This window comes from Microcaecilia unicolor, chromosome 3 (assembly GCF_901765095.1).
Source record: "Microcaecilia unicolor chromosome 3, aMicUni1.1, whole genome shotgun sequence".
NCBI lineage: Eukaryota > Metazoa > Chordata > Amphibia > Gymnophiona > Siphonopidae > Microcaecilia > Microcaecilia unicolor.
In genome coordinates this window covers 192,428,462-192,453,078 of record NC_044033.1, presented here as the reverse complement: position 1 = coordinate 192,453,078, position 24,617 = coordinate 192,428,462, and the positions used below count along the sequence as shown (strand labels likewise).

Below are 24,617 nucleotides of genomic sequence, written 5' to 3'. Positions count from 1 at the left end.
CACTGCCGACTGTTAGGCAGCAGAAGGAATTGAACCTGGTTCCCCAAGTCCACAACCCGTTGAACTAACCATTAGGCCACTCCTCCACTCTACTTTTCTTCAGTTCAGCCGCTCCAGAGTTTTCTGTTACACAAATAATTGTTGCCTTTTTGCACTCCATGCTGTAAAACTATTTAATCACTGGTATAAATTTCAGTCTCCTACTTGAATGATTGCCAGCCATGCTGAAAGTAGTATGTTCAGCAGTAGGGTATATCTTTAAACACCAGTGTATTGATATTACTACTACTACTACTATTTAGCATTTCTATAGCGCTACAAAGCGTACGCAGCGCTGCACAAACATAGAAGAAAGACAGTCCCTGCTCAAAGAGCTTACAATCTAGTAGACAAAAAAATAAAGCAAACAAATCAATTAATGTGTAGAGGTAAGAGGAGAGGAGGGTAGGTGGAGGCGAGTGGATACAAGTGGTTACGAGTCAAAAGCAATGTTAAAGAGGTGGGCTTTCAATCTAGATTTAAAGATGGTCAAGGATGGGGCAAGACGTAGGGGCTCAGGAAGTCTATTCCAGGCATAGGGCGCAGCAAGACAGAAGGAGCGAAGTCTGGAGTTGGAGAAAGCAGGCTCTATGACTGGGATAGGTCCTAGGTAGTTTGGACAGGAATAACTGGATGGACCATTTTGACCTTTATCTACTATCAACTACTATGTTGCTCTATTACTACTAATGTTTTAGTTGTTTTCTCTTAAAGCTGGGGTGACTGTAATCACTAAGGACTGCCCATAGCTGTGTTGTTTCGAAGCAAAACCAAAGGGTGAATGACAGCGGCAGTATGGTGTACATTCCAACCAACTGTGCAATTTATTTTCAGGAAAGGTCAAGGTGTCGTCTCTCCCTTCAGTCTTATCAAACTAATACAGGAACTTTGAGTCCTCTGTGCATGCAGAAGAAGCACTTTGTTCTTATCTAGTGAAGATTTATTCCTCCCCTCCTGACATTTCCTTTCTCTCTTCCCACTTTACAGTAACTTACTAGTACATGACCAGCAGCTCTGGTTGCTGACTCCTAGTTCAGTCTGTTCTTAATTCCAGCTCTGAACCACAGATCTGACCTACCCCAAATCATTTCCGCCTCAGGAGGGCAAACAGAGGCAAATATTTTGGAAAACCAGATATTCAGAAGATATATTTGCCTATGTAAAAATATATTAACGGACTGGCTCCATGGTGCTCCATGGCTCAATGTACTGTCATACAGAAGGCCATCAGTTCTGTTCCAGGATAACTCTTTCTACACCCCAAGTCATTGGGTCTAAGGATTCTTGGGGAAGCCATTCACAGTCCTTAGGGGTCCTTGCCTTCATTAAGGGTGACACATGGTGGCCAGATTAAGATCTTATGGTACAGGATTCCAGATGGAGCCGCGGTGGATGGCTCTGACTTCAGCATCATTGCTGCAATGACCAGACTGAGAGCAGTGAAATGGAAGGTCTATTATGTAGCAGGACACCAAAATGTGCCTTTCTTGCAGTAACGGGAGGAACATTCTGGGGCTCTGCTCCAGAGCAGTGATACTCAAAGTTTAAAAAACCTCAGTAGTAGGTGTTCCCTACAAAATGGAAGGAGGTAATAAAATGAGTTTAGGAAGGCACCCAGGACCTTTCTTCTTGAAAGGAAGTCCGGTAAAGATGTTGGAGAAGCAGTGGACATCCTGTCCAGGGGCCCCTGGAGGATCTTGGTTCTGTACCTCAGAGGCCAAGGGAGAGGAGGAGAAGGGGAAAGGCCAGGAGTGGGACCTGTTTACCATCAGAAAGGTGTGTGAGGAAAAATGGGTTAAGCCTCAGATAATTCTGAAGTCACAGAATGCCAAAAGAAGAGGAAAGGATCAGGAAGGAGGATCCCACTGAAGGTAAGAGAGTGAAGCTGCTACTGGTTCCACATCTAAGGGAGAAAGGGAAGAAGGATGGAGACAGGAAGGAGTGAAAATACTTGCCCTAGTCCAGTGAAGTCACACATGTAGGCTCCAGATGTTGTTATTGATGATATGTTGAATCCTCTGCTCAGTGGCCAAGAAAGCAAATAGAATATTTGGAATTATTAGGAAACTAGTAAAAAAGGCCTGTTTCCGAAACCAATGAAACGGGCGCTAGCATGTGGGTTTTTTTGTGTGTGTGTGTATGTGTCACAGAGTTATTTTGTGTGTGTGTGTGTGAGGGTGGGGTGTGTGTGCAGGTTGGTTATGTGGTTTTTTTGTTTTTGTTTTTGCTTGGGGAATTTGCTGTGCTATGCTGGCAAAGTGGGATGGATTGGTGTGTGGCTTTAAGGGTGTGTGTCTGTTGTATTGTGTGTGTGTGGTTTTGTCTGTGAAGGAGGTTTGTGGAGGGGGGTCTTTCTGTTGGTGAAATGTAAATGTGGTTGTAGGGGGGTCAGCCTTTGCTGAGTGGTGGATTGTTTTTTCCAGTTTTTTTTTTTTGTGTTGTGCTGAGGCAGCAGTGTTGTTTTAGATGGGCGGAAGGTAGAGGAGCATGTTCTTGGTCTGTCAGTATTTTTTGGCCGTTTCAGGGCTGCTGTAGGGGAACGCTGGAAGAGAAATGTGCTGTGGGAAGCAGCGCCGTCTTTTTCCGTTGGGCTGGGGTTCTGGGCATCCTGGAGGTGGGAGAAGGCTTGCCTGAGGACGGGGATGGTTGTTTTAAGTTGGCGGAAGGGAGAGGAGCACGGTCTCGGGCCATCGGGTGGTGATCCGGTATGTTCGGTCCATTTCAGGCCGGCTGCAGGGGAATGCTGGAACATGTGCTGCGGGAAGCTGCACCCTCTTTTTCCGGGTGCTCGGGGAATCCCTGAGGTGGGAGACAGCTTGCCTGAGACTGGGGATGGTTGGGCATGGCCGCTTTGGCAAAAGGGGAAGAGGAAGGGGGTGGGGAGTTACCTGTAGCTGCGTGAGAAAACGGGTATTCTTTGTTTTGTATTATTAGTTTGCATTTCTGTTGAAGAAAGAGTGGATGCCTTTTGAATGATGGAGGTGGTGCGTCGGTGTGCGGTTGTTTCGTTAGTTTGGCAGCCAGTCTCCAGCGATTCCTAGGCAGGGAAGAAGTATGGAAACACGCTCCGCGTGTTTCCCTACTCCTCCCCCTTCCTTGGTCGCTGTTTGCTGCTGGCTGGGTCGCGGGTAATCCTTCCAGCTGGGCCGCAGCTTGTCCTGTTCGTCCACGTCCCAGATGGTGACGGGCACGTTGTTTTCCGGCTCCTCTGACTCCATGTCAAGCGATCCCAAATATAGTCTTTGCTATGGGCCCTCTGGCACTCTTCAGTACTGGCATTAGGCATTTAAAAATTTCTCCCCTCCCCCCCCCGGTCTATTTTTGCACATACCCACGGCAGGAATATTCTTCTCTCGTTCCAGCGGTGGTTCTGTGCTCTCCGTGCTGCACAGATAATGAGCCATTCTGTTGGGGAATGCTCCTCCCTTATTGTCACGTAGTTTCCTCTGATTGGTCCCTAGTGTTGCCTGGGAACGGTGTTGTGATGGTCCTTTGTGTTTCAGAATGTTGAGGGTGTTTTTTCTGATTGGTCCGTCATGCAAGGGCGGGGCAGAGAGACATGGCCGGTGTTGTGGCTTCACCACCATGAATCCATGAACCCTTCAGGGAGTGACTGAGTGACTTCAGAACGTTGTCTTCAGAACGTTGAGGGTGAGTTTTATTATAGTAGATGAATGGAGAATAAAACAGAGAATACCTTTGTATAACTTATGGTGCGACTCCACCTCAAATATTGTATGCAATTCTCATCACTACATCTCAAAAAAGATGTAGCAGAATTAGAAAAGGTACAGAGAAGGGCAGCCAAAGTGATAAAAGGGTATGGAATAACTTTCCTATGAGGAAAAGCTAATGAGGCAAGGCTCTATAGCTTGAGAAGAGACAGCTGAGGGGAGATATAATAGAGGTCTGTAAAATCCTGAGTGAAGTGGAACGGATAGACGTGTAAACAAAGATGTCAGTTGCTTGTTTAATCTTTACAAAGGTACAAGGACTAAGGGACATTTCACTCGTTCAAAAAGTACAAAGACCAGGGGACACTCAATGAAATTGCATGGAAATACTTTTAAAACAAATAGGAGGAAATATTTTTTCACTCAAAGAACAATTAAGCTCTGGAACTCATTGCTAGAGGATGTGGTAATGGCAGTTAGCATATCTGGGTTTTAAAAAAGGTTTCTGTAAGTTCCTGGAGGAAAAGTTTATAATCTGTTATTGAGATGGACATGGGGGAAGCCATGGCTTGCCTCAGGATTAGTAGCATGAAATGATGCTACTAATTGGGTTTCTGCCAGGTACTTGTGACCTGGATTGGCCACTGCTGGAAGCAGGATACTGGGCTAGATGGACCACCGGTCTGACCCAGTATGGCTATTCTTAGGTTCTTATAACATGCAATTAAATTACTAAATAGTACATGTAGAACAAATTGGAGAAAATATTTCTTCACTCAAGTGTGTAATTAAGTTCTGGAGTTTGCTGCCAGATAATGTAGTAAAAGTAGTTAGCATAGCAAGGTAATTTGATATTTTTGTCATCATATTAATTTGGTTTTATGGACTGTATATCTCGTATATCTCATTGTTTTTATTTCCCTGTTTTTACATTTTTGTTCGCCTGGGCAGGGCCCGATAACGGGGTAATTCTATAAAGTGGATGCTAACCTTTACATACCAATTACACATATAAATGTTTAGAATACGGACATAAATGTGTTTATGTGTGTACATACACACATAAATGCTGAAAACCCGCCTAAGTTCTATTCTGCTAATATTTGCACCTTACATAGCATGCAGGGGCGTAGCTACGTGGGGCTACGGGGGCATGGGCCCCCACAGATTACGCCCTGGCCCCCTCTACATTTGATCCCCCGCCGCCGCATCAGATACCTTGTTTGCTGGCAGGGGTCCCCAATCCCCGCCAGCCGAAGAGTCTTCTTCAGCGCCAGTCGACTCCGGCGCCTTCATGGTGTGATCATCTGTTTCTGACGCCTTATGTCCTGCACCGTGCATGTAGCCCCATGCAGGATGTAAGGCGTCAGAAACAGATGATCATACCACGAAGGCGCCGGAGTCGACCGGCGCTGAAGAAGACTCTTCAGCTGGCAGGGATTGGGGACCCCCGCCAGCAAAAAAGGTACCTGATGCGGCGGGCAGGCGGTGGTGGCGGGGGGGTTGCAGTTGTGGCGGCGGGGGGGTCCAAAGTGACGGGCGGGGGATGTCAGTGGTGGGGGGAGGTGGCTAAACAGTGCCACCCCCCCCCCCCACCTCAGGCTCTGCCCCCCCCCCCCCACCCACCGAGGTCTAGCTACGCCCCTGATAGCATGTAAGTTAGAATTACACATACACATAATTAGGGTCTGGCAGGGCTCACACTTACACACATACCCCCAAATTCTATCAATGGCGCTTATAATTGCATATGCAAATTTAGACCTAATTTATGCTCACAATTTAATTGTGTATCAAGCCAATTAGCACAAATAATTGAGTGCTAAGAATCAGTTATTGGCATTACATGGTGACAATTTAGATTTGCATGTGCATCTTGCTAAGCGCTATTCTATAAAGAAGTGCATGCAAATATGTTAGCGTGCAACTGAAAAGGGGGTGTGGCCATGGGAGGGTCAGGGGCATTCACAAAACATGCACACAGTATTAGAGAATATTGGAGATCTGTGCTAGGATTTACACCAGGTTTCAGTTGGTGTAAATCCTTGCATTCAAAATTGGGTGCGGTTCTTTGGGTGTTCAAATTTTAGCGCCATTTACTTAATCTGGCCCTATGTGCATATCTCCAGCAATTAGGGGCAAACAACTTACACCAGCCCCATTGCTGATATAACTGCTCACACCTAAATTATAGTTGTGTGTTTCACCTGTTACCTACTTTTCTTTACAGAATACTAGTGTATCTTCTTCCTTTATATAGAATATAAAATAATGAGTGGGGTGGAACGGGTAGACGTGAATCGTTTGTTTACTCTTTCCAAAAGTACTAGGACTAGGGGGCATGGAATGAAGCTACAAAGCAGTACATTTAAAACAAATCGGAGAAAAGTTTTTTTTTCACTCAACGTGTAATTAAACTCTGGAATTTGTTGGCAGAGAATGTGGTAAAGGCATTTAGCTTAGCGGGGTTTAAAAAAGGTTTGGACAGCTTCCTAAAGGAAACGTCCATAGACCATTATTAAAATGGACTTGTGGAAAATCCACTGCTTATTTCTGGGATAAGCAGCATAAAATGTATTGTATTTTTAGGGGGATCTTACCAGGTATTTGTGACCTGGATTGGCCACTGTTAGAAACAGGATGCTGGGCTTGATGGACCTTTGGTCTGTCCCAGTATTATGTACTTAGGTGCCCTGGGTGCCTACACATAGGCACATTCAGAGGCAGACTGACCATACAGGCAACCAGGCAGTTCCCGAGGGCCCAGAGTTATGGGGGGGGGGGCCCAGTGTTTCCCTCCCATATGCTCAATGTGCGATGTCCTCTCTCCACTAGAACCAGGAAACACTCATCTCCTCCCTTTCCTGTGCTCCCATCCCTAAACCCCCCTTCTCAGGTGGAGGCACTGGCAGCTAAATCGACCATTTGCTGCTGATGCTGGAACTTCCCTCTGCCGCGGCCCGCCTCCTTCTTATGTCACTTCCTTCTTCCACAAGTGTGGGTCGTGGCAGAGGGAAGTGTCAGTTCCAGCGGCTGATTTAGCTGCAGGACTAAAGGAAAAGGTCAGTGGCAGGGGGAGAAGGAGGCAGGCAGCAGGACTGTGGGGAGGCAGCAGCAGGACCGAGGGGGGGGCCCAATGGTTCTCATTGCCCAGGGGCCCAGACCACTTTCAGTCTGCCCCTGGGCACATTGATTAAAGAATTACTCCCTACATAGGCACTTTCATACAAATCTCACTAGCCTCCCTTAGTAATTTCTCAGGGTGGGTTGTATGTGCAAGTCCAGACCAGGGCTGCAGAGAGACTAGGACGGGCCTGGGGCAAGGCCGCCCCCCGTCGCTCCCCCTGCCGCTGCCGCCCCCCGTCACTGCCTCCATGGCTCCAGGCCCCCTGCATTCAAGGCGGCAGTCGCAGATCACCTCCCTTCTGGCCTCCCCCCCCCCCCCCGTGTCCCGCCCTCGTCTGATGTAACTTCCGGTTTCCGCAAGGGCGGGACACAGGGAGGGAAGGCCATAAGGGAGGTGATCTGCGACTGCCGCCTTGAATGCAGGGGGCCCGGAGCCATGGAGGCAGGCAGGTGACACTGGGAACTGCAGCGCCGGCGGCCTGACCCCGGCGCCGGGCCCCCCTTGGAGGCCCGGGGAATTTTGTCCCCCCCCCCCCCTGCTCCCCCCCTCTCGGCGGCCCTGGTCCAGACACAATTCAGAGATTATTAAACCAGCCATCAGAGACCCTTTGGGGGCCAATATTCACTTTGTGGGAGGCAGGCCAGCTAAGTCACACAGTTGGCGCTGAGCCCAGATATTCAATGCCGGGCTGTTTCCGGTGACCGGCATTGAATATACAGGGTTTTTTTGGCTGCTATAAACTTAACCAGCTAAGTTAATATTCAGTGTTGGCTGGTTAAGTTTATAGCAGCTAAAGATAGACCTGCTATTTCAGTGGCCCAATTTGGCTGCGAAACACTGAATATTTGCGGCTCGCAGGCTGTATCACACGATATAGCTGGTTAGCCACTGTGTGCTAACCGCAAATATTCAGCAGGAGATAGTCAGCTATCCCCACTGAATATTTGCGATAGCCGGTAAAGTGCTATTTAACTGGCCAGTAGCCAGTCTTTGTTCTGTGTGCACAGGAAGAGACTGAAGGAGTTTTGCCACATAGACCAGATTTATTGTATGTCACTGCCTCTAGGGTCACCCTCAATCCCTCTGATTGGAGGGGAACAGCTACAATTAAAACAGGGGGAAAAAACTCTCCAGGTAGCTACAAAAGAAGGCTCATAGCACCACATTCCTAGTACTGGTTTCTATTAGGCTAGAAAGAAAATAGAAATTGCTAGGACTAGTCTGACCACCATGCAGACTAGGCATCCACCTAGGGCAGCAGAGTTTGAGGATGGCAGTCAGCATTCCTTCTGACAGCTGATGTGGTGCCTTTAGCATCCTCACATGCTGAAGGTCCTGCAGCAGCCACATTAATTTATATAGGCACCTTGACTGCTATGTCAGTGCTGCCCCAAAGGGGGTAATGAAGGAAAGGGAAGCTGTTGAACACCTTGGGGCATGGAGGAGGGGAGGGAAGGGGAGATGCTGAACATAGGTGAGTAGGGAAGGAGAAAGATGTTGGACACCATGAGTGTGTGTGTGGGGGGGGGGGGGGGGGGGCAGAGATACAATGATGCTGGACTAGGGAGGGATATGGAATGGTAGGAGAAATGCGGGATGATATTATGGTGGTGAAGAGCCACCCTGGGGTAGTGAGGGAAGCACATGGCTAAAGGTTCTCCAAGGGTGTCAGATACCCTTGGGCAGACCAAACCAAAACAAAAATTTATTATAGCTTCATAAAAGATACTGAGAATATGCAGGAAGAGTCACCATGAATGTTGTCAACACCCCTTCCCCCATTCACTCACAGATCTGCCAAAACACAGTTATTCACCCAAATGCATACTTGCCTTTTATGCATATTCAGCAGCCCTCTTGGGATAGGAGGTAACGTTAGAAAGTCATGGGATAGGAGTTAGTGTCCTACTCTGGATTAAAAACTGGTTAAAATGTATAAAACACAGAGTAGGGTTAAATGGTCAGTATTCTCAATGGAGAAAATTAGATCTTCTCACGGGGGTCTGTGCTGGGACCGCTGCTTTTTAACATATTTGTGAATGATCTAGAGATGGGAATAACTACTGAGGTAATTAAATTGCCGATGACACAAAGTTATTCAAAGTTGTTAACTCGTAAGAGGATTGTGAAAAATTGCAAGAGGACCTTACAAGACTGGGAGACTGGGCATCCAAATGGCAGATGACGTTTTTCAGCATACCAGTTGCTTGTACTCTGTGACATACAGCAGCAGTGGGAGATGAGGATGGACAGGCCTGGTACCCCCACAAGTTGACTTTGGCCCCACCCCACCCCCAAAATATTTTGAGCTCTGGCTATACAATTGCTCTGAAGATGGACCCCATCACCTGTACTGGGACTGTTCCCTATATAAAAAAAAGAACTGCACATGGCCACTGCTTCTGGGTTGTCTGGGATCCCTCTTTTTCCTCTACCTGTTTCTCAAAGATATTGGTGACACCAGAAAAATGATTGCATGTAACGCCTCCTTGTGGGTGTCCCTGGGTCCGGGCCCGACCTGGCTGGAGTCTCCCTTGGGCAGGCTCCATTGGGCCCTTATGCATTTGGAGCCTGGTGCCTCCACCTGGGTAGGAAAAGTGTTAGCAGTTGGGATTACCCTTTTCTTCCCCGCCCCCCCAGGAAACTTAGAAATGGTCTCTGTGAACAAGGCTGTCAAAAAAGGTTGAACAGTTTATTGAACTATTTACAATTATTGCTATACAGATGTTTGTAGGTATTGAATGATGCGAACTAAGACTTTGCATTGAATAAACTACTGAAGTGCATAAAGTTCAATGAACAATTCTCCAAATAGTCTATAACCAACACTCTTTTAACCAATTAGTCTTTTTGTCAAGGTAGCAGCTCCTGATACCTTCTTGTCTTTGTGTTGAGCCTTTGTATGGAGTGGCAGTGAGGCCATGGAACTTTGTCTTTGAAAATGCATCTCAGTGTGGCCTATGTCTCACTCATTATTCCTTTTTTCTGAGTCTTTCCGTTCTTGTCCTTTATGCCCAGTACGGAGATCTCACCTTCCTGCTGGATACTCGGGACTGGTAGTGGCTGGACATTCAAGGCAAGTTGATTCGAGCTCCCTGGAGTTCCTGTCTCCATCAGGCTCCTGGTACCAATTGCACACCAGGAACCCACACTGCCGCCAGGCTCCTGATGCCGACTGCACCCAGGAGCTCACACCGACGCTGGGCTCCTGGTGCTGATCACACTCCAGGAGCCTATAAGTCCTTTCCCTGAGTTGACTCCCAGGGGCTGCTATACCATGAGCCTCCTCCCAAGGGCTCTGCCAGCCACAGGACCTTGGGCCTAGAGGACGTCAGAATCCCATGAGCTGCTCCCAAGGGCCGACTGTCCTGAGTCTGCTCTCAAGGTCAATTGGTCTTCTCAGCCGTAGGCACTGATTGTGCCTCTCATGGCCATTTTATTCTGCCGTAAGCCAGCTCCCAAGGGCTGCTGGTCTTCTGTCTTCAGGAAGAGTCTCCGGGGTTATTTTCCCTACTTGGTCCAGAGTTCTCAACTCTGTGACCACAGTTTCAGGTTTTCCTCAGTAGAGGGCAACCTACTACTACTACTACTACTACTATTTAGCATTTCTATAGCGCTACAAGGCGTACGCAGCGCTGCACAAACAGAAGACAGTCCCTGCTCGAAGAGCTTACAATCTAATTACACTGTTACACTTGTGCTGGTAAATGTGAGCCCTTCAAAACCCACCCAAACCCCACATGTAGGTGCCCCCCTTCACCCTTTAGGGCTATGGTAGTGGTGTACAGTTGTGGGGGGGAGGGGTTGGGGGGGGGCTCAGCACACAAGGTAAGGGAGCTATGCACCTGGGAGCAATTTGTGAAGTCCACTAGGGTGCCCGGTTGGTGTTCTGGCATGTGAGGGAGACCAGTGCACTACGAATGCTGGCTCCTCCCACAACCAAATGCCTTGGATTTGATCGTCTTTGAGATGGGCGTCCTCGATTTCCATTATCGCCGAAAACCGTGGACAACCATCTCTAAGGTCGACCTAAATGTTGAGATTTGGGCATCCCTGACTGTATTATCGAAACGAAAGATGGACGCCCATCTTGTTTCGATAATAGTGGTTTCCCCACCCCTTCGCCGGGACGTCCTTAGAGATGGTCATCCCTGTTCGATTATGCCCCTCCACGTAACTTTGTAAGTCTAAGTGCTTTGAAAAGATGCCTCTGTCACTTTGTAAGTGCTTTGAAGATACACTTAAGAGATGCTAAATATATTTCAACTCTTATATTTGGATCATGCACTTAAACATGCAATGAAAAATTTTTAATCGATGGACAGCTCTAGTTTTTATCTGTTTAATATATGAAGATTTTAAGATTCCAGACTGCCTTCTGAGGCTTTTCCTTCCACATTTCATAAATAACTTAGTTTGAGTTTGTTTATTGATTGAAAAGGTACAGCACAGTGATATGTGTTCATATAGAGTGGAATGTTGTTTGGTTTTGCTTAATTGAGCCCTGTTCCCCAGGCTCTCAACCCAATGCTCTATCTCCAATCCTTTCTCAGTCAAAAGGAAAACACCAAGAACAGGATCTTTGGCTATCGGAGAAAGACACTGGATCACAACTCCCAGTCAAGAGATCACAGACAGTTTGCCCCTTTGCACTCCTGGTGAAGAGATTGTCTGACCCCTTCCAGCTATCCTTTCCCTACGTGTGTATGTTATTAATGTCACATTACTTTATCACTTTTAATGGCTAAAATCTCCCAAAGTGTGTAAACATGGCTCATTCTGTCAGTCTGTCTTTCTCCTCAAATTAGTATGCTCTTAGTCCTGTGCTGCTCGTCATCTCCCCGCTTTAGCTCACTGATGTAAACAGTTTATAAATGGTTACATTTCTATCACAGGGGCTGTTGTCAGAGCAAAAACATGTCAGTTAAAATGCTTCTCTCTCCCTCAGACAATTCACCTGAACCAGAGAGAACAAATCTGCCTTTAAAATCACTTTACCCAAAGATTTCTTACCTTTTGTTTCTGAAAACCGCCTTCCTTTTGGGGGAGGGGGGTCGTGCATATCTAAAAAGGGATAATTTGGATTATGCATACTGTAATGAAACTGGTTAGCAGTCTTAAAATCAGTGTAAAGGGAGTATTTGTTGTCTTTTGAGACTTACAAGGCCCCTGATCTGTGTTTATCTTTTTAATTTTTTTTTTCACAAGGGGTGTGATTATTTTTATTCACCAAAATCATCCCCATGTCTTTTAGCCATAAATTTTTCTTCATCCCTAACACGGCTGAGTTAGCTCCAATGTTCATTCTCAAGGCAGGCAATAGCCAAGAGAAGCTAAGTACAATTATACAGATTAATGCATTAACCCTAACCATTCAGTACAAAATTACCAGCATGCTCTGATTTGCTATGACATTTCATTGTACCTGATACAGAGTTTTCTTTCTTTCCTCAGATTTTGTCAACACTAGCTAAAATCATGAAGGAATGCTGGTACCAAAGCCCTTCGGCGAGACTGACTGCTCTTCGGATTAAAAAGACTCTGAACAAGCTGAACAGTCCAGGAGATAACTTCAAACAATGTTAGCTGAAAGGGATTAAGCATATGGAGCCTTTTAATTTTCTGGCAAAGGTCTTGAGAAGAAAAAAGTGCCAGCTCCTCCCCCTCCCTGCTTGTACAATATTATGGGATGGTTTTAAGCCCTTCTTCTCACGGAGATTGTTTTTACCAAGTGAACGGAGGTACCATAACCCTGTGAAGCCTACCCCAAGACAGAATTCCATAGCCAATGCACCTATGCTGAACTATACAGAAGGAAAAAGAACAGCAACATATGTGCAGGAAAAATGGGGCCACTTACATATATTTAAGTTGTAGCCGCCTAGGCCTCAAACTATTAAAGCACTGATACCTTCTGATACCTAAGAATGATGCCATTGAAACCCATGGAGGTGGAGGTGAATTACGTACTTGCACAATCGGTGAGGTTGAAGGAAGACCAAGAGTTTGTGTCCAGCCTCTTTTGGGTCACCTTTCAGCTGTCAGAGTGGTAATCCAGAGGTGGCTGATATGCTTCCCTGGAGGCTGTACTTACCCATCCACTCTCTTGGTTTCTTTCTTGTCAGACATACACCTCAGAAAATGATCCAGGGAAAAATATATTTTAGGGCAATATGCAGAGATTTAGGAAAGGGGCTTAGGATGACAGACAGACAGAAAAAGATGCACTTTTTATAAGGTCTTCAAAATTTATTTAAATGAGGTCTCACCAGAGGTATCATTACCTCCTTTTTCCTGCTGACAATTCCTCTCTCTATGCACCCCAGTATTTTTCTGGCTTTGTCTGCCCTCTTATCTACCTGATTAGCCGCCCTAAGATCATTAGATACAATCACATCCAGCAGGTCCTTCTCCTTTTTATACCATTCTCCTTTTTATACACAGAAGACTGGTTATTCGAAAGTACATCTATGTTTAGTGGCAGCTGCTAAACGTAGAAATGTTTATCCATGAATTTTCAGCAACGCTATACAGATTTACAGACTGACCTGGGATTACGGAGGTAATTGTTCAAAAAGCTTTCTAAAGTCAGGCAGAGGGTTCTCTATATGTGAACACATACAGGCATAAATAACAATAGCCCATCTAAACACTACGCTTTAAGTATATGTGTATGCTCGACAGTGTGTATTTGGAGATGGGCGTTCACATAGGTGGACCGTGGGTGGAGCATATGCATACAGAACTTAGGCCCCAGTGCTCGAAGCAAACCTGGTAGTGGCTAATGCACAGAGGCTTTCAACCACTGCTTTACCATGCATGGAAGCAGTGAATGAAAGTCCTATGCTAATGAGTTCACTAGTATTTAAATGAGCTCATTAGTGATTCCACACAATGCCCAGAGAAACGCTCATTAGTGATTCCACACAATGCCCAGAGAAACAGCGCACGGAAACTCCCCTGCCCTAGCAAGATGATTTTGAGGTGACTAAACATAGTAACATAGTCAATGTCGGCAGATAAAGATCTGCATGATCCATCCAGTCTGCACATCAAGGTGGCCAGAGTTGTGTCTGGCACTATGCATAGGTTCCGCTTCATCATGATTAAATACTGTTATACTTAATCTCCATCTCTCCTTGCCAATTTTGGGGAACAATCTGTAGAAGTCTGCCTGGCACCAGTCTTCCCAACTACTAGAGTTGCCGTTGAAGCCCACTCCACATTGATCCCGATCTGTTTTTGTCATTTATGGGACCCAGGCTGTAGAAGTCTGCCCGGCATTGGTCATACTTCCCACCTCTGGAGCTGCCGTCAAAGCTAACTCCAGCTATGAGGTCATTTAAGTTTTGTTGTAATTGGATTCCAGCCTTTTTCTATATAGAGATTCTCTGTGTTTATCTTGAATTCCATCACCATTTTTGTCTTCACAACCTCCCCCAGAAGGGCATTCCAGGCATCTACCACCCTTTCTGTGAAACAGTATTTCCTGATGTTGCTCCAAAGTCTACCACTGTGCAACCTCAACTGATAACCTCTATAGAAAAGCTTACAACAAAAGCCAGAAGGATACTTGGGTGCATAGGGAGAGGAATGTCCAGCAGGAAAAAGGAGGTGATAATGCCTCTGTATATCTCTGGTGAGACATCATTTAGAGTACCGTGTATAGTTCTGGAGACCACACCTTCACAAAATATAAACAGGATGGAGTCAGTCCAGAGGGCAGCTACTAAAATCTCCATCATAAAGCATATGGGGACAGACTTAAAGATCTCAGTATGCATACTTTGTAAGAAAGGTGAGAGAGGGGAGCTATGATAGAGACATTTAAATACCTCTGAGGTGAGTCTCTTTCAATCAAAAGGAAACTCTGGAATGAGAGGGTATAGGATGAACGTGAAAGGGGACAGACTCAGGAATAACCTAAGGAACTATTTCTTCATGGAAAGGGTGATGTATGAGTGGAACGTCCTCCTCATGGAAGTGGTGGAGACAAAGACTGTATCTGAATTCAAGAAAGCTTGGGACGAGTACATAGGATCAACAACAAAATATGACAAGATACAATCGGACAAAAATACGTGTCAAACTAAAGCAAAACACGTCTGAACCAAAAATAGTTGCATTATAATTCAAAGCTATATGTGTGACATCCAAATATAAAAGGGATAAAAAGGCCTCAGATACTGTGGCAGAAATCAATTTGAAATGTCTCAGCTTATCTGATTCCAATTATATTCCATAGGTCAATAAAAAAACTCCCAATAATTTTTCATTTTTATATGTTTGTGAAGACTATAAAACAGTAAAGGCCCTTTTACTAAAGCTTAACATGTGCTAATAAGAAGTCCACTTATACCTATGAGCTTCCTAGTATTTAACGCATGCTAATTCTGTTAACATGCCCTAAGCTTTAGTAAAAGGGTCCCTAGGTGTAACTTTAGCGGACATTAACTCATCATCAAAAATATTTAGACAGACCATAAATGCTGGTTTAAAAATATCTTACTTAGCTTAAAACCCAACGGAGCCACCATTTGACTATGTAACTATAAGGCTTCTTCAGGGGTGAAAATTCAGCTCCATACTTCTGTTGGCTTACTGTATCAACAAAAAACAAATCAGATCAATTTCACCATACTAAAAACAGGCTAAACCTGAAAAAAAGTGGTGAACTAGAAGGAACACAGGAAAACTCTCATAAATATAAAGTGTTTAAAGTGTTCAAAAAATGGAGGAAAAGACCTCATAAAGACCAGTACAGATAGCATAAATTTTAAGATAACCACTTCAAACTGTAACCTGTCAAAAAGTAATCATGGGTCTGAAAAACTTCCAACAATAACAGTGTCAAAAATTGCTAGTCTCTTTAATAATGTCCACAAAATAAACACAGCATCAAAATAAATCAATCAAAAGACACACTTAATTGTCCTACAGTGTTGCTTTCCACTGCATAGACAGGTCACAGCACTCTAACATCCTGGCTTGTCATTCCACAGCAAGGAGGAGACTATCTTCAAGTGGTGAGATCATCCTCATACTCACAATACACTGTATTTTCTGTGTAAGGAAAAACAAGAATTTATGATCTATCTAAAGATTTTTGAAGATGGGTTAATCTCCTATAAAGTCACACATCCCTCCCCCCTTCCATTTACTAAGCCGCACTAGTGGCTGGTGGTTCACTTTGGGCTGTGTCGGCATTGTCTTGTGGCAGCCACTAACTAGGTTTAGTAAACGGGGGTTTAGTGTTTTATATTCTGCTCCTTAAAATAGATATAAAAAATGAAAAATTCTTAGAAGTTTTTTTAATGACCTTTGAAAGATAATTGGAACCAGATTAGTTGAGACATTTTAAATTGACTTCTGCCACGGTATCTGAGGTTTTCTTCTCCCCTTTAAGTTTGGGTGTCACACATGTGACCTTGAGCAAGTCACTTAGCCCTCCATTGCCTCAGGTACAAAAACCAAGATTGTGAATCCTCTAGGGAAAGAGAAAGTACCTGCTTATAACGTGTGATTGTTCTCAGCCTTGAACTTGATGGTTAAGTGGATTATGAATGCCAGAATTAAATTAAATATAGTTTTGAATTGTAATGCAACTATTTTTGGTTCAAATGTTTTTTGCTTTGACACAAGTACATAGGATCTCTGGGGAGAGGACGAGATAGTAGATGACATGGATGGGCTGCAGACTGGATAAGTCACATGGTTTTTATCTGCCTTCATTTTTCTATGTTTCTATGTTACAAGTTCTTGGAGGAAAAGTCCATCAACCATTAGTAGCCACATAGACTTGGGAAAGCCACTGATCATCCCTAAAAGTGAACTACAAGGAATGGATCTACTCTTTTGAATCCTTCTGGGTACTCGTGATCTGGATTGACCATTGCTGGAGAGAAGATGTTGGGCTTGAAGGACCTTTGGTCTGACCCATTAAGGCATTTCTTATGTTTTTACCATTGGTCAGGCAAATGCAGGAAAGAATTATACAATGAAAACCATAAGCATTTTCTGACATTGTATATAAATATACATATAGTCGTATTAAGAAACATGTTTAATATATATTTAAACTAAGTACAAAATATTATCTTTCACTAAGTGGAAACTGTTCTCTATGCTGCCTTGTGAGGGGTTTGTAAGAGTTTGCACAAGTGCTCTATTTTTCAGAGATGTGATTATTTATTTTTGAAAGTCTTATGATTATAAACACTTTTTCTTTTTGTTTATAAAGAGGGGCATTTTTTATAATGATGTCTAAATCCAATTTTGGATGTTTTGAAGAAAACATCCAAAAATCCAGTAGTGAACATGACCATTTTCAAAGCAGCAAAATGGCCATCTTTTTGCTTCGAAAATGGCCATTTACTAGATGTTTTTGTGCTTGACCAAGGGAAAAACGCACAAAAACAAGCCATTGGGATGTATGGGAGGGGCCAGCATTCTTTGTAGACTGGCCACACAGATATCCCAGCAGAGCAGTGGAGCACCTTAGGGGGCAGTGCAGTGAACTTCACATAAAAGGTCCCAGGTACACATCTCATCATTACACCCTTATATTGTACGGTGAGCCCTCCAAAACCCACCAAAAACATACTGTACCCAACTGTACACCACTACAATAGTCCTTATGTTTGCAGGTGTCACCTGATATTAAAATGTTCTATTACGTATTGTGTTGACATTGTAAGTAGTATACTATCCTGCTTATAATCTAAATAGAAAAACGCCTATATTGTGACCCAAATCGTGAGATAGACGTTTATCTCACAAAAACGAATAAAGCGGTATAATCGAAAGCCGAATTTGGACGTTTTCAACTGCACTCCGTCGCGGATGCGGACAAAGTTGATGGGGGCGTGTCGAAGGCGTGGTGAAGCCGGAACTGGGGCGTGGTTATCGGCCGATCAGAGATGGGCGCCTTTCGCCGATAATGAAAAAAAATATGCGTTTGTTGCGAGAATTTAGGGCACTTTTCCTGGACCCTGTTTTTCCACGAATAAGGCCCCAATAAGTGCCCTAAATGACCAAATGACCACTGGAGGGAATCGGGGATGACCTCCCCTGACTCCCCCAGTGGTCACAAACCCCCTCCCACCACAAAATATGCCATTTCACAACTTTTTATTTTCACCCTCAAATGTCATACCCACCTCCCTGGCAGCAGTATGCAGGTCACTGGAGCAGTTGTTAGGGGGTGCAGTGGACTTCAGGCAGGTGGACCCAGGCCCATCCCCCCCCCCACCTGTTACACTTGTGCTGGTAAAGGGGAGCCCTCCAAACCGCCCCACCCCAAACCCTCTGTACCCACATGTAGGTGCCCCCTTCACCCCTTAGGGCTATAGTAATGGTGTAGACTTGTGGGCAGTGGGTTTTGAGGGGGATTTGGGGGGCTCAACACACAAGGGAAGGGTGCTATGCACCTGGGAGCTCTTTTACCTTTTTTTTTGTTTTTGTAGAAGTGCCCCCTAGGGTGCCCGGTTGGTGTCCTGGCATGTGAGGGGGACCAGTGCACTATGAATCCTGGCCCCTCCCACGAATAAATGTCTTGGAGTTATTCATTTTTGAGCTGGACGCTTTCATTTTCCGTTATCGCTGAAAAACAAAAACGCCCACCTCACAAATTGTCGAATAAAACATGGACGTCTATTTTTTGCGAAAATACAGTTCGGTCCGCCCCTTCACGGACCCGTTCTCGGAGATAAACGCCCATAGAGATAGACGTTTCCGTTCGATTATGCCCCTTTATGCTATATTTTGTATTGTTATTTGAATATTTGTACTGCTGTAATTGTCTATTGCTTATGTTTGATTTATTCCTACTGTACACCACCTTGAATGAATTCTTTCAAAAAGGTGGTAAATAAATCCTAATAAATAAATAAATATGTGGGTACAGTAGTTTTGGAAGGCTCACACTTTCCACCACAAGTGTACCAGTTAAGAGTGGGATATGGGCCTGGGTCTCTTTCTCTACTTTGCACTGCACTGACCACTAGGCTACTCCAGGGACCTGCTTGCTGCTCTGTTAGGACTGGCCATAACATCTGAAGTTGTCGTAGAGGCTGGTATGTACTATTTCTTTCACATCTTGGAGGGGGTCAGCGACCATTGGGGAAATAAAGGGGGGGTCATGCCTTAATCCCTCCAGTGGTCATTTAGGACACCTTTTTGTGACTTAGTTGTGACCAAAATGTCTAACTTTTAGTCCTGGATGTTTTTGTTTTGTTCCATTATGGCACAAAAACATACCGCCCCAACATGCTCCCTTGTGATTTTGACACACTGCATATGAACAGCTTAGAAAGCCATCTTTAAAATGGGTTTTGAAAATTGTGATTTGGATATTCTGGCAAAAAAAAAATCCATCTGCCGCTTTGTGCCGCTTTTTGGACATTTTTCTGTTTTGAAAATGAACCCCAAAATGTACAATAAAACGTTCTTTATATTTATACATACATACATAAAATTGCAGATTGGCATTCGTATTGAAGCACCCGTTTCCTTGTACCTTCTCCACCTCCTCCCACCTTACCCTACTTCCCCGTGTCCAGCCCTGCTTTTCCACTTCACCCCCTCCTCCTTCTTCCTCTCCCCTCACCTATATGAGTTTTCACACACACCTATAAACTTGCTGTAGTAAACACACTCTGTGCACTTTCTGCAGTATCTTTCTACAGATCAACCCTTTCCTTCATGACCTCTGTGTTTTACCTGCCAGTTCCACTAATCTCTCACCTCTTAGGTCCCAGCACTCTCTCCACTGAAACTTTAGAGTCCTTATTTCCTTCACCAGCCTGAACCCAGTAATTTCCACATTAACCCTTTCCTCTCCTTTCTTTCTCCTCATCTGGTTTGCAAGGACCAATGCAGCCCAGGGGCGTATCTGAACTGCGGCGGTAGGGGGGGCCAGAGTGAGGGGGCACATTATAGCCCCCCCCGCCGCCGCCGCCATTGCCGATCCCCCTCCCCCCAGCCGCTGCCATTGCCGATCCCCCCCCCCCCGCCGTTGCTGTCGCCTACCTTCGCTGGCGGGGGACCCCAACCCCCGCCAGCCGAGGTCCGCGTCCTCCTGCCGCTGCCGGCTGCCTGTAAAAGAATTCCGTCAGCTGGCGGGGGACCCCCAACCCCCGCCAGCCAAGCCGAGGTCCTTTCATTTCTAAAGCTGGCGCCGAAAGTTTCTTCTGAGTCTGACGTCGCTGCACGTTGTACGTGCAGGACGTCAGACTCAGAAACAGAATGAAGCTCAGTCTGTTTCTGAGTCTGACGTCCTGCACGTACAACGTGCAGCGACGTCAGACTCAGAAGAAACTTTCGGCGCCAGCTTTAGAAATGAAAGGACCTCGGCTTGGCTGGCGGGGGTTGGGGGTCCCCCGCCAGCTGACGGAATTCTTTTACAGGCAGCCGGCAGCGGCAGGTGGACGCGGACCTCGGCTGGCGGGGGTTGGGGTCCCCCGCCAGCGAAGGTAGGCGACAGCAATGGAGGGGGAGGGTTGGCAGCGGTAGGGGGGTCCAGGGCGAAATCTGCGGGGGCCCAGGCCCCTGAGGCCCCACGCAGATACGCCCCTGATGCAGCCATCATATTAGCTTTCCTCTTAATTCCAGCCAACACAAGCTGCTGCTTTCACCTCCTTCAGTCACACAAGGCCAATAGATGCACCTTCCAATGGCCCACAAAGGCACTATCTCTACCTCTTTCCAGCCATTCTGGTAGCAGGCTACTGCCTGTAGAGCAGAAGGGGTGTTTGAGGGTGGTCAAGCTTGGAGACCGCAATCTCGGCACACAGATTCTCTCTGTCCCCTGGAAGAAGAAGTAAGTGGCCCTCTGGAGTCTGCGGATGAGTCTAGATTGTCCTATCTTGTCATGCATCATTCTCATCTGAAATCGTGCTTGATGGAGAACAGCAGGGCTCTGCTGTGATGCTTCCCGGCATCTGAACAGAGAGGCAGAGGACTGGAGCCACAGAAGAAGGCAACACTCACCCATCCCACATAGAAAGGAGGAGCCTACAAAGTATCATTAATCAGATTGTATCTAGGAAGATCCCAAAGGTAAATTAGGGAGGGGAAGGAAGAGAAAAAGTACCTGAATGGAAGGAAAAGACAGAGTGCCCTGGGGCAAAAGAAGAGAAAGAGGGAAGGTGCAAAGAATGAGTATGGAGGGCAATGAAAAGAAAGATGGTATGTATCCAGGAAGGAAGAATGCTGGAGCCACCACAAATGTTTTGTGGTTTTCTATTAATATTTCTATATTATGACATGCTGGGCAATTTAACTTACTAATCATTTCTATAGTGCTGCTAGACCTATGCAGTGCTGTACACATTATATGCGGTACTTTCTGTGTTCCAAGAGGGCTCACAAGCTATTTTTTGTACATGGGGCACTGGAGGGTTGAGTGACTTGCCTAAGGTCCTGCAGTGGGAATTGAACCCAGGTTAGTAGGATCACAGCCTGCTGCACTAACCATTAGGCCACTCGTCCACGCTGCTTCTCATTGGTTATGCATCAGTTTGCTGCTAAAGGGGGCTGCAGAGAGGTATAGTCCTAAAGTCCTGAACTGAGAAGAACTGATGCAAAAGTGTCCAAATTGAGAAGTTTTTGTCTAATTTAGACCTGGAGTTATTTGGTTTTCAACCAGGTCATGAGATGGGACACCAGTAAGATTTAATAAATTATTCCAGTATTCCTTCTGAGGCAATTACCTTTTCTATACCAGTCTAACATCAGATAATTTGGTCAGATCATTTTATGTCCTCATTCATGATAAATTAGTTATTATTATAGCAAGATAAAGTGGTATGTAGATTTAATCGTGTGACAATATAATATTTGCAGTGTTCAGGAATTATACACTGGTACTGTACACTCCCAGTCCACTCTAGCTTCCCAATTCAGCATCTTCCTTTTGGACGTGTGAACAGTGATGTTCGACATCTCTGAACAGAAATCCAATGATTACTAGCACTGATACAATCATTTGCCCATCAGTGTCTTAGTAGGTTGCCAAAGGGCCACCAGGTTTCAGATCTGCTACCCTTTATTGTTGAGTTACCAAGTGTTTATTATAAAACTGTCTGGTTTTGTAGATCAGCCAACTTTGTATATATAATTTATTCTCTTATCTATGATCTATAGCTATAGCCTGTGTCTTTGTGGCTTTCACAGGGCCAACTTAACAGACAGGTTTGCTTGGCCTAAAATAATAGGCCATAAACTTTAAAACCTCTGTTTGTTTCAAACAGACTCTGAATTAACACTGAGACATTTTTAGTGAAGGACAAGTATGAGTGGTAAGTATTCGAGGGATGGAGGTTACAAAGGGCAAATGATGGATACTTGGAAAAAATACAAAAAAAAATCAGAATTATGTGAAGGTGACCTTAGAGGTCAGAGTTGAAGAATACCAGATAAGTAAGAGAGAAAATATAAGGCATTAAGTGATTGGACAAAATTGGGCTTCAGTAATCTGACAAGCACATTTTGTGGTAGTCAGGTTTTGTTAAGCTTCCAAAGGAAACAGAGAGAGAGAGAGAGATTGTATTTTCCTTATACTGAAATTTGGACTAAAATAAATAAGAATTCCATTTTCTGTACTACTGGGATAAAAGAACTTTTATTGTAACCATTTATTTATTCTAATAAATTTTAGCATTATTATAAAAGAGAAAAACTCATCTCAAGAGTGTTTCCTTTGCCAGAAGGGCTTTCTTTCAGTCTTCTGTTTTGGTTAGCTTCCCTTTAGAGGCAAGAGAGTTGTTAATTGCTATACACAAGCATGCATGGATTATCTGTTATCTGTATTAGCTTCTTCGCCTTATGGTTAAAGCAGCAGGCTGAGAGCCAGAGAAGCCAGGGGTCAAATCTAACTGCCATTCCTTGAGATCTTAGAAAAGTCACTTAACCCTTTAGTGCCTCAGGTACAAACTTTGGCTGTAAGCCCTCTACGGACAGGAAAGTACTTAGTGTATCTGAATGTAACTCACCTTGTGCTACTACTGAGAATGCTATGAGCTAAATCTAAATCCAAATTCTAATATTAGGCATATTGAAAAGTAATACAAAACCTTTGAAAATTCACTCAGGACCTATAAAGCAAATTGACTGTACCATAAGAACATAAGAATAGCATACTAACGTCAGACCAATGGTCCGTCTATTCCAGTATCCTGCTTCCAACAGTGGCCAATCCAGATCACAAGTACCTGGCAGAAACCCAAACAGCAGCAACATTCCATGCTACCAATCCCAGGGCAAACAGAGGCATCCCCTATGTCTATCTGAATAGCAAACTATGGATTTTCCTCCAGGAAATTTTCCATAATCACACTAACTTCTAGGAGTCACGCAGAGAGGGCACCATGCACATTGCAATAGAACATTAATACACCTACAAGGAAAACTGAACAAGCAAGATTAGTACGGATCCATCCTTTTCATACATTCAGTGCTAACATAATATCTGGGGGGGGGGGGGGGGATTCACATACAAACACAAACAGGCTCTCACCAAGTAAAGAATAAGTAACCCCAAATTAAAAATAGAAATATGTAGATAAAAATTTAACTGAAACCCCAATTTACCAGACTCTGCATACAGTGGAACACCATAGAGAGAGATGCATGTGATGCATGGCCCTCTGTACTTGCAAAATATAAAAATAACAGATGTAAATTTCAAAAACTGACACATTCCACTTACTAAATTAAAAATTAATAAATATATGAAACAAAATGGAAATAAGGTGCTACCTTTTTATTGAACTAATTTAATAATTTTTTGACTAGCTTTTTGGAGTTTTCTGACCTGAGGAAGGAGGTTTAGACCTCAGAAAGCTAGTCAAAAAATGTATTTAGCCCAATAAAAAGTTACCTTATTTTGTATTTTTTTTGTTTTATTTTTATTTATTAACCTTTAAAGTGGACTAACACAACTACCCCATGGCAAGTTCACTCTACATTAAAAATAATTTTACCTTTGCTATCTGGCATAAAATTTTTCTCTAATTGTGCAGGTCGCAGGTTACTGCCTTTCTGTCTTCTCTTAACTCTTTCCATATCTCTTGTCCATTTATAATTTTTCTCTCTTCTCATGTCTCCTTCACATCTCCATTATATCCATTTCCGACACCAATATTTTCCTTTCTGCTTTCTTCCATCTTTCTGCTTCTCTGACCACTCAGATTTATTTCGTTTTTCCTGCTTTCCATCTCTTTCCCTCACCCAGGGTGTGTATGTGTGTAAACTCCCCCTCAGCCATATCAGATCTCTCTCTCTCTCTCTCTCTCTCCTCACCCCCCCCCCCCCCCCCATATCCACAATCTCCTCTTTCTCTGTCTCTCACCCCACCACCTAGGATCTTATGTGTTTGTTTGTGTGTGTGTGTGTGTGTGTGTGTGTGTTTGTCTCTCTCTCCCCAACTGTCATACATCTCTCTCTCTCTCCTTCCATCCAACATCACCAATCTGTCTATGTCTCTCCCCCCTCCCCCACCATACAACATCTTTCTCTTCCCCTGCCCCAGCCATCCAGGATCTCCTCTGTCTCTCCCACCCCTCACCATACCATCACTCTCAGTCTCTCTCTCCATCCAAAAATGCACCTGTCTCTCCCCCCCCCCCCCCCCCCCACCATCCAGCATTGCCTCTCCCTCTCTTCACTCTACCATCACCCTTCAGCCTCTCTTCTTTCACCATTCAGCATTGCCTGTTTTTCTTTCCACTATCTAGCTTTGCTCATCTGTCTCTTCCCCCTCCAATATCCAGCCTTGC

General features: G+C 44.7%; 1 protein-coding gene across 3 annotated transcripts in view; it reads left to right on the top strand.

Annotated features, from left to right (window-relative positions):
• Positions 1-14,583, top strand: part of ACVRL1 (activin A receptor like type 1) — a 173,453-nt gene extending 158,870 nt beyond the window's left edge. For all 3 annotated transcript variants that reach the window (XM_030196861.1, XM_030196859.1, XM_030196860.1), the window contains one exon: positions 12,295-14,583. In XM_030196861.1, the coding sequence (XP_030052721.1) occupies positions 12,295-12,426 (132 nt within the window). In that variant the 3' untranslated portion in view covers positions 12,427-14,583. The remainder of the gene's footprint in view (positions 1-12,294) is intronic.
• The last annotated feature ends 10,034 nt before the right edge of the window (positions 14,584-24,617 follow it).